The 15,252-nt window shown below is 48.3% G+C and overlaps 1 protein-coding gene across 2 annotated transcripts in view; it reads left to right on the top strand.

The window, feature by feature from the left end:
• Positions 1 to 15,252, top strand: part of PITPNM2 (phosphatidylinositol transfer protein membrane associated 2) — a 221,909-nt gene that overhangs the window by 184,850 nt on the left and 21,807 nt on the right. For both annotated transcript variants that reach the window (XM_084820036.1, XM_084820035.1), the window contains 4 exons: positions 1,055 to 1,266; positions 5,906 to 6,081; positions 7,045 to 7,215; positions 9,863 to 10,012. In XM_084820036.1, coding sequence (XP_084676162.1) covers positions 1,055 to 1,266; positions 5,906 to 6,081; positions 7,045 to 7,215; positions 9,863 to 10,012 — 709 coding nt within the window. The remainder of the gene's footprint in view (positions 1 to 1,054; positions 1,267 to 5,905; positions 6,082 to 7,044; positions 7,216 to 9,862; positions 10,013 to 15,252) is intronic.

The raw sequence follows: 15,252 nt of genomic DNA, 5'->3' as shown, positions 1-15,252 counted from the left end.
CCTCAGGACAAAGACCTGTCCTCTTGTACTCTGTAAAGCACCGTATACATTGATGATACTATATCAGGGATAGGCAATGTGTGGCTGTCAGCCTAATTTCATGCAGCCCTCTGCAAGTCATCAGTTCAGACCCCCTGGCAGTCCACTGTGTGGGAAGGAAGACGGAGAGAGAGAGAGAGAAGAGGGAGTGGCAGAAAAACAGAGGGGTATAAAACGATGCCTGGTGTGGAGAATGTGGAGAGGGAGACATTTTTATCCCCCTCTCATAATACTAGAACCCAATGGGGTCATCCCATGAAGCTGATAAGTGGGAGATTTGGGACAGATAAAAGGAAGGTCATCGTCACACAACGCAGAGTTAAACTATGGAATTCGCTACCACAAGATGTAGTGAGGGCCACCAATTTGGATGGTTTAAAAGGGGATTAGACAAATTCCCAGACGAGAAGGCTATCAATGGCTACTAGTCCTGATGGCTTTATGCTACCTTCAGTATCAGAGGTGGTATGCCTGTGTACACCAGTTGCTGGGGAACATGGGCCGGAGGGTGCTGTTGCGCTCATGTCCTGCTTGTGGGTTTCCCGTGGGAACCTGGTTGGCCACTGTGTGAACAGAATGCTGGACGAGATGGACCCTGGGTCTGATCCAGCAGGGCTCTTCTGATGTTCCTAAAAACAGAAAAGGGGTGACCCATCCAAGTTGACTCTTCGTCCCCATGCATTGGCAACATGCGCCCCGCACAAGAGATTACCCACGAGGGAATGTGGCCCTCGACAGGAAAAAGGTTGCCCACCCCTGCCCTCTCTTAATGATGGTAATAATGATTTTGATGATGATAATGAGGAGGAGGAGGAGGATGGCTGGGCCACTAGCCTGCAACACCACGAGGAGCTCGGGGTCAAACGCTGACATCTGGCAAGTGCAGGGACAGCCCACGGAGTCCACGGTCGGGCTGTGCCGGGTCTTCTGTGCTTGCCTTCCAGCGGAGGGTCAGCGACGCAGTTGCCCTTCGTCAGGGGTCTGACGCCTAGGCCTTGTGCCCTTCAAATTCCAGGACACTGACCTCTTGTCTCCTGGAATCATTGTGAACAACAGCTACTGCTCGGGCGGCTCCAACCTGGAAGCCAGCCGACATCTCAGCCGGAGCAACATTGACATCCCTCGCAGCGACGGAGACGACTCCAAGAAGCAGCTGCCGCGGAAGAGGAGCGACTCGTCAACCTACGAGCTGGACACCATCAAGCAGCACCAGGCCTTCCTCTCCAGGTAGGTCTGCAAAAGGAGGAACAAGTGTGAGGGATGCTGCTGCCACCGCTGCTGCCGAATCGCACCGAGAGCAGGCTTTAAAAGAAAGGTGTTTTAAGATGATCCAGTGCTTTTCTAGGTGCTCGTCGGCCCTTCTTTGCGGGCTGAAGATGTGGGATATAAATGAACGAGAGGTGACCACAGCCTCAGTGGTGTAGTGGTATATTTTGGCATGCAAGTACTCATCATGGGAGCCCCCCTAGGCATGTCCCCAAGGAGGGTCCAAAAATTGCAGGCATCTGGGTCAATCCATATCGACAAACCAGTTCTAGGAGTTTTTGTCTGCCAGGAGCTGGTCATTCATTCACTTACTTACTTACTTACTTACTTACTTACTTACAGTATTTATATATTGCTCCACAGCAAAGATTTCAGAGCCGTGAACAACAAGATAAAAGAATAAAACCCCATAATTAAAACAATTGAAACATTTAAAAGAACAGATTCTGAACATAATAAACCGCGGCTGGTCACTCAGGGAAAGCGTCTCGAAATAACAATGTCTTCAGGAGGCGCCGAAAGCAACACAACGTTGGCGCCTGCCTGACCTCCAAAGAAAGGGAATTCCACAGGAAGGGGGCCACTACGCTGAAGGCTCTCTTCCTGGTGGACTCCGACCGGGCCATAGGTCCATGTGGAACCACCAGGAGCAGGCCCTCTGATGACCTCAGTGACTGGGCAGGTTGGTAAAGAAGAAGGCACTCTCTCAGGTGTCCTGGTCCCAAGTTGTTTAGGGTCTAAATTGGCCATTCAAGGCTAAGATACCCCCCAAAATATTTTACATTACAATACAGAGTAATATAACGTTGCTTGGAAAATTCATTTGCCCCCAGTGACTGCGAGGATTGCATCTAAGCACAGAGGGAACGGGGAAGTCTGAGTGGTGTGGCGGGTGATGTCGGCATCCCTGCTCGTACAAAGTGCTGGCGCTGCGCCACCGTGAGCCCTGGCTCCGCGGCACTGCTGCACGTCTTGGGGCTAAACTGCATGTAACTCGGAAGAGCCATGATGAGACAGGAACCCAGGACCCTGGCTTACGCCGAGTCAGACCACTGGTCCATCTGGCCCAGGATCGCGCACTTGGACTGGCTCTCCAGGTTACTCAGCCAGTTGTTCTCCCATCACCTGCTGCCTCGTCCTTTTAAGTGGAGATGCCAGGGATTGCATCTGGCGTTTTCCACATTCAAAGCATGCACCGTTCCACTGAGCTGTGTTCCCTCCCTGTAAGTTCTCACAACTGTTTTGTTTCAAGTTCAAGAGGACATATGCCAGGGGCGCTGAATTTAACAGGAACAGTAGTGCTGAGGGAGAGGGTGCTTAACTGCTACACCCTACACCACTGCCAATTCCCTGATCTCTGAAGCTGTTGCTAGTCCTGAACGGGGCCAAAATACTGGGCAGGCTTAGACAATTTTCTTTGGGCTTCTCTACACCAGGGTTTTATCCTGTAGCTTTACTGGGGCTTCTGCTTCCAGATTCTTTGCAGGATTAAGAACAGCTTCTTTATATGGGCCTGAAGCATGCTGTTTTTCAGGGGGTTTGTGTCTCTGTAAGTTCTGTATATTTCGTTATACAGCCACTAGTTGGCGCGGTGGTATAGCACAATTACAGAAGTTCATGCAGCTGTTACAATGCTTCATCGTACTTCTAGAGAAAATGCCACACTTTCCCCGATCTTAGAAAAGCTGGGATAAAGGTCATAAAGCATGGGAGAGGCCCTGGAGCTTGCCAATGTCATGTAAAGGGCCCACAAATTTCTGTGAGCGGCCAGTCACAGGCATACAATAAAAGCTTCGTGGAGAGAAGCCCTTTCGCTCAGTTTCTAATCTGTGACATACAAATAACTGTGACCTGCATCACAAGGTTGTTGTGAGGGCAAGCACTATAACAAAGACACCCACAGGGGAAGTGCTAAGGCTGATAAACCTGTAAAGGGGTTGTAGGGTTGAGTTCACATGTTAACTTTTTCCAGACCCTTTGAAGACCTCATTAAAAACCAGAGCTTAATATGCAAACGAACCCTTACCCACAAACACCTTCAGCTGTGGTTCCTGTGGATATTTATTGCAGATTCTTCCAGCCTTAGGCCCATAAAACACCTCCTTGCCTGCCAGGCAGTCCTGTGTATATTTTGCAAGGAAATTCTCTTGGTAATATTCAAAAGATTTAACGGATCGTGCTGCCGCTGTTTGTATTACTCCTCCTGGCACTAAATAATATCGCAAGCTTGTACGTCTTCACCCGGTTCCCCAGGCCTTGGAGGGGAGGGGGGGCGAAATTACATCTCCTCTCATTGTTATTAACTACTGTTGCCACTCTGTAAATCATTGTGTGGATGGGCTCCTGATCGTTTTGAATTTCACCCTCGACTAAGCCGAGACTGCATGTCACTCATACAAAGGGGGGAAATTCCCACCTGCCCTAAGGAGATTTTGGGCCTGTCCAGGTGGAAACTCTAATAGGCTTTTAAAGGTCAGTTGTCATCGTTGCTAAGACTTGAGCGGAGACACTTAAGGTAGAGCTATTTTAAAGCAATCATTCTTTCAGACTCCTTCTGCTTTGAAGGGAGGCTCCCTTGAATGTTAGCCATGGAATTCCTGTAGAGCAGTGATATTCACTCCTTTTCAAGCAGGAGCCCCTTTAGTTCCAGACACCGTCACCAAAGCTGCCTGGGGGGCCTTTCCTGGGCCAGTGGAGGTCTCTCCTCTCCTCCCCCATCCCCCCACCAAGTGGTGACTGCACTGCACTCAACTAGAGCCCTTTTCAGGCGTCTCCTGCCCTCTCCCTCCACGTCCGCATTTTCAAAGCAAGGCCTCAGCGGTCAGTCACCAGGCAGCCAAATTCCAACAGGCTCCCTGCTCCTTGGATTGGGACAGATCTTGCCACTGAGAGAGCACTGCGCTCTCCTCGGTGCTACAGAATCTTCCAGTGGTTGATTGAGGTCTGCATTGAGAGATTGAGGTCCACATTGACCTCAGTCTCTCGTCCATGCTTTCAGTTTCCCCTCCACATCGAGCGCCTGCCTAGCACACCGCTGCAGCTAGCCAATCACTTGTGTATCATGAGTGTTCTGGTCAACACCCACAGCACCCTGGGGTTCCCAGGAACACAATTTAAAAGACACGGTATTAAAGCATAGGGGAGAAGGGGGCACCTTCAGTCACCAGTGGCAAAGGCAGCTGTGGTTTGTGGCGTTCCCAAACAGGAAGGCCTGAGACGTAGCTAGCTACAGCACAGAGTCAGACCAGCGCGCCATTGACCTCCCAGCATGCTCTCTGTTCTCTGGCTCCATAGAAACCACACGTAAGTCTTGGGGGGCTGCTGGCTATGAACGTGGGCGCCCTTCAGTCTTTGGGCTTGCCTTGTACTCTTGCCCAAAAGGTTGGCTGCAACTCGTATGAACGTGAAATAAAGGGGCGAATGGCTCCTCTGTCTTCAAGAGGTGGGCAGGACGCATTGAGCGACATGTAATGGATCACATGGCTAAAGGCCATGCCACGTTATATATGGCATGAATGTGTGAGTTTATGGATATGCGTTTTACGCGGGGTGATGGGGTAAGCAGCATGCAAACATGCAAGACTCCCTTCCTGCCCATTGTGATCTTTCTATTTCTCTTTCCTCTCTTATTTGTTTTCTTTTTCTTTTCTCTTTTATTAACCCCTTAACACTTGTCCCAACAACTTCTTTGAGGAAGAAATAGGTAAGCATAATTCATGGCTTTCCATAATGTAGACAAATTTATAACATTTGGGGGAGCCATATGTAAAGGAAGAATCGTAAGCTGCAATCCTGCACGCTGAACGTAGTGGGGCTTACTTCTGACTAAATATACATAGGATAGTGCTGCACGTGTCTTAAGGGATATAGAATAGGTAAAGAAGATAATGCCATGTTGGACCAACTGGGTTCTTGAAAGTTTTGCAGACTTTCAAGCTTGCTACGGTTCTTTTCTAGTCAGAAGTGTCAGGCGCCAAATTGATTTGTGGGGTGGGGGTGGGGGATAAGAAAACAGCTTTTCTCCATAATATCTAAGCTTGAAAATTAAAACCTGGTTATAGTTTAAAGGGTTATAAATGTCTGAAAACTAATTGGCCACTAAGTCCATAATCTTTACCTATCCTATATTGCACTCTGTGGGACCAATACAGCTGCAAGATCTGGTGTCCATTGTCAACACACAAAGATACATTCCATAACAATGGCGGCAGATAGGACTGGGACACAAAGGTGTCGGGGGGCAGAATTTCCCAGGAAATGCTGCTTTTTTGCTGGGCACCTTCCTTTCTTTAATTTCTATTTTGCTACTAGAAACGATTCCACAGTCGATTCAGCATTAAATACAGCACCCTGCACAACATTGGCACAACGTAGATCTTAACTAGCGTCTGTATGCTCCTGCTAGTGTAAACGGCCACAGTTCAGCACCGAAGCAACAATCCCCCGACCAGACTCGTTTCCTCATGAGCCCTTCTCTGTGTGTTAAAGCTGTAAGGACTGCATGCATGGCTAGCCACAGCATGATGTCTGTTCATAATTGTCCGTCTGGCAGCTTTGCTTTCTTCTATGTTGCTCACAGTCTGTTTCCTTCTCTCTCTAGTTTACATTCCAGTGCTCTGAAAAACTACCCAGGATCAAGGAGATCTAGTTGCTCCACTGCACCGGATGGAGGGAATCTTGGGAAATTTGAATTTGAGATCGCAGACTTCTTCCTGTTTGGATCTCCTTTGGGGCTGGTCCTCGCCTTACGAAAAACCATCATCCCGACTCTTGACAGTAGGTTCTGGTGTGGGACAGAGGGGTGCTTGAAAATACTTTCTGCTTCTAAAGGGTTTGGTGAGCAAAGAAGCAAATCTGTCAAGCTGAAAGTATAAAATAGACAGACAGATGGAACATTTTTAGAGCAGTGAGGTCACAACGTTCAAATGTACCTTTTCCTCTCTTGTTGTTGTTCAGTCGTTCAGTCGTGTCCGACTCTTTGTGACCCCATGGACCGTAGCACGCCAGGCCTTCCTGTCCTGCGCTCTCTCCCGGAGCGTACTCAAGTCCATATTCATTGCATCGGTGATGCTATCTAGCCATCTCATCCTCTGCCGTCCCCTTCTCCTTTTGCCTTCAGTCTTTCCCAGCATCAGGGTCTTTTCCAGAGAGTTTTCTCTTCGCATTAGGTGGCCAAAATATTTGAGCTTCAGCTTCAGTATCTGTCTTTGCAATGAGCACTCAGGGTTGATTTCCTTTAGGATGGACTGATTTGACCTCCTTGCAGTCCAGGGGACTCGTAAGAGTCTTCTCCAGCACCACAGTTCGAAAGCATCGATTCTTCGGCGCTCAGCCTTCCTTATAGTCCAGCTCTCATTCCTCTCTAGGGCTGAGTTATAGGGTGGGGGGCGGAGAGGGAAGGGGGGTTCCCTCAAAATCGGGCACAGGCATCTACCCAATTTTCTGGGATCCCAGCCCCTGCACCAAAGCCTGTATTCATCAGGGTACCCCGACTATCTGTGTAGCACTAGTCCTGGAGTGGGCTGCCATGGGAAGGAGGAGGCAGGAACACCTGCTTCCACCAGCCCAGTTGCACATGCCTAAACTTGGATCCAGCCTAGCAAATGTAGACAGCCTGTGATGTCAGTGGGATGGGCATCATCACTAAGATGGTAGGGCTCTGTCCTCCAATCTCAATTTAATCTTTCTCTCTTTGTCCCTCTCTCCCTCTCTCTTTTTCCTCCCTTACCTTTTGCTTAGTCTTCCAGTTGAGACCAGCCTGCCAGCAAGTCTACAACCTGTTCCATCCTGCAGACCCTTCTGCCTCACGCTTGGAACCTCTTTTGGAAAAGAAGTTCCACATTTTGCCACCCTTTAATGTCCCACGCTATCAGAGGTTTCCTCTTGGGGATGGCAATTCAGCCCTCCTGGGTAAGTCCGCTCTTTGCTTCCATTAAAAGCCCGGTATTGGTGGCCAAGTTCAGCCCATTTCCCAACAGTGTGTCTAGGGACAATGAGAGCTGCTTTCCTGCACACCTGGAGGGCGCCAGGTTGGGGAACACTGGCCTAGTTTTTGTCAAGGTGGTAAACCCATGTCTGGGCTGTAGCACTTCTGCATTCAGGTGGGAGCACACATGACTGAATGCTCCTTCCTACAAAGAATATCCCTCCACATAGAGAAAGCTAGGCTAGGACTCCCCTTCTCCCCAACCTCTAGTTTTCAGAGTGCAGGGAATGTTTTGTATAAGTGAGTATTCTGTTATGAATTGTGCCGGCTCCAGGTTTGTGAGCGCCCTTGGGCAAGACACCCTCCGCGGGCCCTCTCTCGGTGAGTCTCCTTTCTCCCCGCCATGGTCACCCGCTGCTCCTCCTCCTCCTCCTCCTCAGTGCTGCCACTGGCTTGCTTGAGAGGCAGAGAGCCAGGGAGCAAGCAGGCCGTGGCATCTTCTGCTCCGCCTCCTCACAACCAGTATCGTCTGGGCCAGAGTGAGAAGCAGGTGAACAAGCAGGTTGCGATGGTGAAGAGGAGGAGCAACTCCAAGGGCCCCTGCTGGGGTGTGGGCGTTCAGCAGGATCCTGACCACACCTACCTTTGATGCCAGCCTTGGTTATGAGAGCCTGCGTCTTCTGTCTGAGGTGGCATATCCCAGACACAGGTTTCCCACCTCAGCAAAGGCTCGGCCTCTGAGGATCATGCAGTTACAAAGATCAGTAGAGAATCTTGGGCACACGAGCAGTGTGTGAGTTGAGATTAGAGGTGTGGGGCTGAGTATGGCTGGCAGCTAGGCCTTGCAGCCTACTGTGGACCTATATCCTCCTCCTAGAAGTCTTGGGGTCTGGCTTTGTGGAGGGGTGCTTTAGCAGAGTTCAGAGCTCCCTTTTCTCCCCGGTTAGCATAGAGGTGCAGAGAAAGTAGTTCCAGCTGACACAGAGAAGGCAGGTATTCCCTACACATTTAAACCACTTCCAAACCAATTTGGTTGACGTGAGTCATGGCTTCCAAACAAGGCAACCTGTTTTGTGAGGAGGGTGAGAAAGAACTAACAGCAGCACCCTCACTAAACTATAACTTCGGGGAAAGCAATTACATTTTCACTGTGTTTTCCTGCATGTTTACATTTGCAGTGCCTCCAGGCCCTGGCCCCAATTTCGCGCAGCTCCCTTTGCAAGGAAGGGATAAGACAGGTCCAGTCACATGTTGGGTTCCTTATCAAGCTTTCCCACCCTATCCCACATCAGTGGCTAATTGCCATTGTTCTCATAGCTCCTTTGAATACTCCGTGGGGTTTGCTCTTTTATATCCCAGCTCGCCTGAAAATTGTGTTTAACGCAGTGCTGATAAAACATTTAATCCTGGGCTAACAAGTAACTCAGCATTCAAAGTGGGGCCAAGTATATTTGACAGCAGCCCTGGCCCAAGACAGTTTGCTGCCTGAAGCGAAGGATAAGACGGTGCCACCCCCCATTCCACATGCACAATCTTAACTTCAGCAATGGAAGTTGCGCCTGCAATCCATCCGAGGGCAGCAGGCTGTAGCTTAGGGGGCACAGACCTGTCCATGTCCCCCCCACACACACATACACACACCAGCATCTGCCACTTGAGACAGTTGCCTGCCTCACTCTGCCTAATGTTAGGGTCAGCCCCATCTGTCAGTTTGAAATATGAAGATGGAGGGAAGCCCGTTTTGTCCCATCAAAGGGGAAAAACCTGTGCCAGCTCCTATTTTTAGAGACATCTGTCTGCACCCTAAGTCTCAGGCGCCTTGTCCATAGTGCCTTGTCTGCCTTATCCTTAACCATGACCCATTCATTCATTCCTAAGGCTGCCTTTGGATTCAGCTTACACTTGCCTACTACATATTTTCTCTGCACCATCAAAGGCTAGAAATGTGAGGGAGTGGGAGGGAAATAAGCTGGGATCCTGGTACCTTGGACTTGGAAGTAAAGTGCATTGGTGACTACGGAATTCTTTCCAAGGGAGCCTGCTCAGTCTCACAACCTCAAGGAAGCCAAGTTCCACACCGCCACATGCCCCCGTTTTGTGGCGGGTGGCACATGCAGCAATGGATGTGGAAGGCCTGGACCTGACTGTGCCTTATGGTCTAACTAGATGTGATGGTAGCATTACTGGGTGGTCAGGTGTAAGGGGGAGGGGAGTGATTTCATGTGGAGAAGGCGCAGGTGGAAGGAGAGAGGCTAAAAGCTTTCTCCATCAGTTCCTCCCCCCTGAAACTGCTCACCCTCAGTTACTTTTCTCCCAGCTGGCCTCCCTGCCTAGAAATAAGTCCCGCCAGGAGCAGCAGGTGTGAAAGGACTTCTGAACCCCCTCTCCTTTCTGGCAGGGGGAAGTGGTTCAGCACCCTCTTCCTGCCCACTGCTCAGCTTCAAGCCACCACTGGCCACCCTCTTCCTAGCTGCGTGGACCTGACTGCTGTCACATCTAGCTAGACTTTTTGTTTCATTTCCTGTGTCCAAAGTCATTTAGAGCCGTTGTGAGTCTCTGTTCCAATTCCTGTGGCCACATGTCTGTTGTTGTTTTTTGCCCCTCCTTGTTTTCTTCCCCATCTGCTTCTAGTTGAAACAGTCCAGAGTAACCCTGTGCTCCTCGTAGAAAGCAGCCCCCTGGTTACTCTCCAGAACCAGGAGAACTTCATGGAAACCAGTATCCCCATTCCCATCCTGAATTGGCAAGATGTTTCCAGTAAAAATTCTGGATTTGCTGAGTGTGTGTAATCTGCCCTTCCCCTTTCCCATGCTGTCTTGTGTCATATGCTTGGGATTGTGGTTGATGTGTGATAAACACCTGGTCCTCACCCCCAGGATCCTGAACGCTTTCCCTGCCTTCTTAATGGTGAGCATCCTCCCAGGATAAGAAATGTAGAGACAGGAAGATGATTTCTTTCAGAGGGCCAAGTGACAGACAAAATGTTAGGCATTCATATTTTGGGGTTACACAGAATTCTTTGGCTATAGTGTGCTCAGCCAAAAAATAATAATGAAATAAACAATTAGCAAAACAGAAGGTGGCATTATGCCTGTTGATATTTAACCTAGCAATGTTGAGAGTGAGATTCTTTCCCCCTCCCCATTATTATTATTTGCTTTGAAATCCCTGGAGAAGAGCTCTGTGTCACTCACAAGTCCTCCTTCAGAATTTTTAACATTAGTTGGTTGATAAGCACCTGCACATTTGCCTGGTATACCTCCCGTCATGATTTTTTATAAGTGACAATTCCTAGACCAAATTATAAAAACGGATTGGGGTGTAGAGAGAGATGTCTTTCTTCTATGGCACCACAGGCTGGAAAATGATTCGGCTAATTGCTGAATCACACTGGATTTTTTCTTTCTTTATTTTGTAGCACCAAATGGCCTCCCTTTATTCTTCTTTCACGTAGCATCACCACTTGCTTGTGGTTGGCCACTTGTATTTTCCTGTCCAGATAGGAAACGGTTTATCGCTGTGCACCTGAGCCTGTGACTTTGCACCCAACTGCACGCACCCCGAATGGATGGAGCAGCAGCATGTAAAATTACAGTTTGTGCATTCGTGATGAACGTTTCAGACAACCTGTTTGCCCAAGCACAGTTGAATCCAGGCGAGAGAGAAAATGTTGACTGCAAGCAGAGGTGCTATGTGGACTGGTTGTTTCTGACTTTGGGTTAAATACATCAGATGCTGACGGTGTGTGCCCCCTGCTGTCTAAGATGCAGTGTATGGTTTGTGATCCGCAGAAGTTCCAACCCCCTGGGCAGCAAGGCCCTGCTTATGTCCCACAGACGGGCTCTCCTGGGGGCAAAGGTGGGGCGAGGTCACCCGACATCTATTATAAAGCACAGAGAAGGGACAGTGATCTGTATTTAAAGATTACGGTTTCCCATGTCACACCCATTATTTAACCCCTATTGAAAAGTTTTTAAAAATAACAGTAGAGGAAAAGGAAAGGCATCCCATCTTGCTTGTGTCGGAGCACTTTGAATTTAACCTTTAGTCTGCATACTGTGGTGTCAGGATCACACACATACACACACACACACAGCATTTCTCAACAACATGGACTAGTAACCAACAGGGTCCTTTACAAATTTGGTTTTAAAAGTTAGTCAGCCTGTAATTTTGTTGTTTGAAAAAGAAAGGATAAAACAAAACTCCACAAATCTCACAAGATTCTCACAGTGCAATTCTATACATGTCTACTCAAGAAACAAGCCTCATTTAGCTCAACAGTACTGATTTCCAGTATAGGATTGCAGCCTCAGGAAAAGTGCTGCAGAACTGGCACCCTTCTGTGCTACTAAAATCACTGTGAGGCTGCACTAGATTCTTATTGCAGTTAGGAAGTCCCATCCAGATCCTCAAGGGTGCGAGGCGTGTAGTATTGATGTAGACTCTGCTTACGAGTAACATCTGTTGTTTATATGGGAAAGCTTTCAAGACCCCGGTTTCTCTAATGGTTTCTGCTTCCAAAATCGAGTTACTTTTTTGTTGCACCAGTGCTGCTGCTGCTGTTGCTCTGCATGGCCACATTTCTTTTTGAATTTTCCATTGGGAAGACACTGCAAGATGATGGTTGACTTGTGAAAGTAATAGGAGCGGATCGCCCTTTCTTCCTGCTTACGCTCAAACTGAGCTTTCGGAAGCGAGGTAAAGACCTCTAATACAGGCCTGAAGCTACCAGGGAATGCATGATATGCTACTGATCTGCCTCAGTGTGATTTTTAACCACTGCAGTTTTTACAGATTGCTTTTGTTTCATAGCGTTTATATGATTGTATTGCTTTTACACTGCCCTATATTTTTGTTCTTGTTTTTGTTGGGAGGCGGTTTAGAAATTAAAAAAAGAATTAAAAGACGATGCATGCTGTGACATCATTGCGTTCAGAATTTCCCCAACATCTCATTGGCAGCTGCTGGCAGGGGTGGGGAAACTCTGAGCATGATGACATCTTGCTTCATCAGTTAACTAAATACATCTCTATAACTCACATCCTCAAGGACCCCTTGTTCCTGGGAAGAGGAACCCTTTTGTGCAACTTCCCCTCCTTCGCTCTGCTCCTGGCCCACACACCACCTGATTGATCTAGACTCTGCTCTCACACCTGGCTGACTCTCGCTTTTATCGGAGCTCAGCAGCTTTGCTCTCAAATTCCTCTCACTGAAGAGGTTCACAGTGTGAACAAGATCTTGCTACGCAGCATGGCACAGTGCAAGAGGCTGTGCTACAGCTCAACAGCAACATGCCGTGGCTGTGGAAACTCAGCAGATCAAAGCAAGATGCAGATAAGAACATGCTGCATCAGAGGGGAGAAGCCGAAGAACTGGGCGACCAGTGCCTTTTCTTTGTGAAAAGGTGCTGTGTTGGGGACAGGAACCCTTCCAGGTCAGGAACTGCAGTAGTCCACGTAAGGAACATCCGTATTTGCAATACCATTTAGCTGTTCGAGGGCACCAGCTGTGACAGCTTACAGAGGGACAAGGCAAGGAGAATCCATTAAACTAATTAAAATGGTTCCATCAAGATTAATCAGACCAGCCATATCTAAAAGATATTTTGAATTCTCAGGGGGGTAGCCGTGTTAGTCTGTGCCAACAAAAACAACTAAGAGTGCTGTGGCACCTTAAAGACTAACAAATTCGCAATGGTATAAGCTTTTGTGGACCAAGTCTGCTTTTATTTATTTTTATTTATTTATTAAATTTATTAATTGCCCATCTGGCTGGTCACCCAGCCACTTTGGGCGATGTACAACAAAAGAACCATTTAAAGCAATAAAATACTACATTAAAAACATCATATTTAGAAAATACCCTAACCCACCCCAAATGCCTGCCTGAACAACCATGTTTTTAATGCATAGCGGAAGCTCATTAAAGAGGGGGCATGGCAAAGTTCCCTAGGGAGGGAGTTCCACAGAGTGGGGGCCACCACAGAGAAGGCCCTCTCCCTCATCCTCACCAGCCTAGCTGTCCTGACTGATGGAACAGAGAGAAGGCCATCCAAGGCCTGTCTGGTGCTGCTGGAGGCGCTCCTTGAGATAAGCTGGGCCGGAACCATATAGGGTTTTAAAGGTCAAAACCAACACCTTGAATTTGGCCTGGAAAACAGCTGGTAACCAATGCAGCTCCTTCAGCTCTGGAGTAATGTGATCTTGCCAGCAGCTGCCTTTAATCAGGTGAGCCGCTGCGTTTTGCACCAGCTGCAGCTTCCAAAGCGTCTTCAAGGGTAATCCCACGTAGAGCACATTACAGTAGTCTAGACGAGAGGAGACCAGGGCATGTACTACTGATGGGAGCGGATGGTGGGGAAGGTGGGGGTGCAGCCACCGTATCAGATGGAGCTGGTACAGGGCTGTCCAGCTCACAGCTGACACCTGAGCCTCCATGGACAGCTGGGAGTCTAAGATGACCCCAGACTGTGGACCTGGTCTTTCAAGGGTAGTCGTACTCCATTCAACACCAGGTCGACATCCACCAGCCTCCTCTTGTCTCCCACCAAAAGTACCTCGGTCTTGTCCGGGTTCAGCTTTGGCTTGTTCCTCCCCACGCTTCATCGGTTATACGAAGTGTCATCCTGAGTTGCAGGTGTTCACAGTCCCCCCACAAGCATGTATTGTATATATACCTCTGTAACTCAGGGCAAAGCTTCATGCAACCAATGAAGTGGACTGCAATCCACAAGAGCTGGTGCTATCATAATTGGTTGGTCTAAGGTGCTGCAAGACCCTTTTGAAATTTTGAATTCTAACGAAGAGACTGCCCCAAAGTTTAGTTTTCTGTTTTATTTTGCTGTTGCATAGGGAAGGGCACATCGCTGTCCAGTTCTAGAGACTTTCTCCCAAACCACACCTACAAGATAAAGGCATTAGACCAGAGGTAAGCTGTGCAGGCCCCATGGTCTGTATCTAGACAGCCAAAGCTTTTCCTTGCAGCTCAGGACAAGATTTCTTCCATTCCGCTCCTTTATTGTTCCACAGAGAAGCTCTGCTCCATGTTTTCTTCTTCTGAATTCCAGGTTAAAGAGCAACATTTCTAAACATTTACTCTGGAACTGGAGTGTGTGCAGTTTGCTGCAGCTTTAATTTTCTGTGGCTCATTTGCACTTTCCTCCTGCCCCACTTTTCCAAAGCACACATATCCACTGCTAAAACTGCAGAAAAGCAGTGGTTGTTCATATGTATGGTGATTTCAAGATTGGTTTTATGCACATCAGTAACGTAGAGGGAGGTAAAAAAAGGCATAAATGAAAGACCTGAAAGCGATTGCAAAATGAGCATACAGAGTGGTTTTTTGCTGCTGTTTAAAAAACAAAACAACCAAAGGCACATTTATTCCAGTCTGCATTTTGGTTGAATTGTACTGTATTTTGAAGAAGAAGAAGAAAAGCTACTGACAAGTTTTTGTTTCTAAATGGTATTTGCATGTGTGTTAGAGTCTTGTGAGCCACCTTGGGTGGGCAGCGCGCCCTTGAAAGACAGGTTAAAACTATTTTAAGAAAGCAATCCTATGGCCACTAGATACTGTCTAGACGGCCATAGGATTTTTTGGTTTCTGGGAACTGGGGTCGTCTGATCTTGGTTTCCAGAAGCTGCATTCCTCGCCCCCTCCCCTGCCCCCTTGTAGCTGGCACAGTTCTTTCCACGCCGCTGCTGTCTCTGTGCTCGTAAACAGAGCACAGAGAGGGTGAAAAGGAGGTGGTCCTGGGGGTGGGAAGGAGAGGAGACTGCGAAAGACACGTTAGACAGCTTCATATCACATCTCCGGGCCCCTTCCCTCCCTGAATCTGCGGCTAGACACACGAAAACGTGCGTCTAGCCACACATGCGGGGCGGCTGGAGCATGGTGGAGAGGATCCCCTCCATGCTCCAGCTGTAGGCATCAGTCTTTAAGTTCGGGGGCTGATGTCTATCTCCATAGGATTGTGCCCTTAAATAAATAAATGCACAGTGCTCTGTACAAAATTTGGC

This window comes from Heloderma suspectum, chromosome 13, assembly GCF_057233095.1.
Source record: "Heloderma suspectum isolate Gila_16-S chromosome 13, 16-S_ref, whole genome shotgun sequence".
Taxonomy (NCBI): Eukaryota; Metazoa; Chordata; class Lepidosauria; order Squamata; family Helodermatidae; genus Heloderma; species Heloderma suspectum.
The sequence above is the reverse complement of the archived record's forward strand: the minus strand, read 5'-3'. Positions and strand labels throughout refer to the sequence as shown.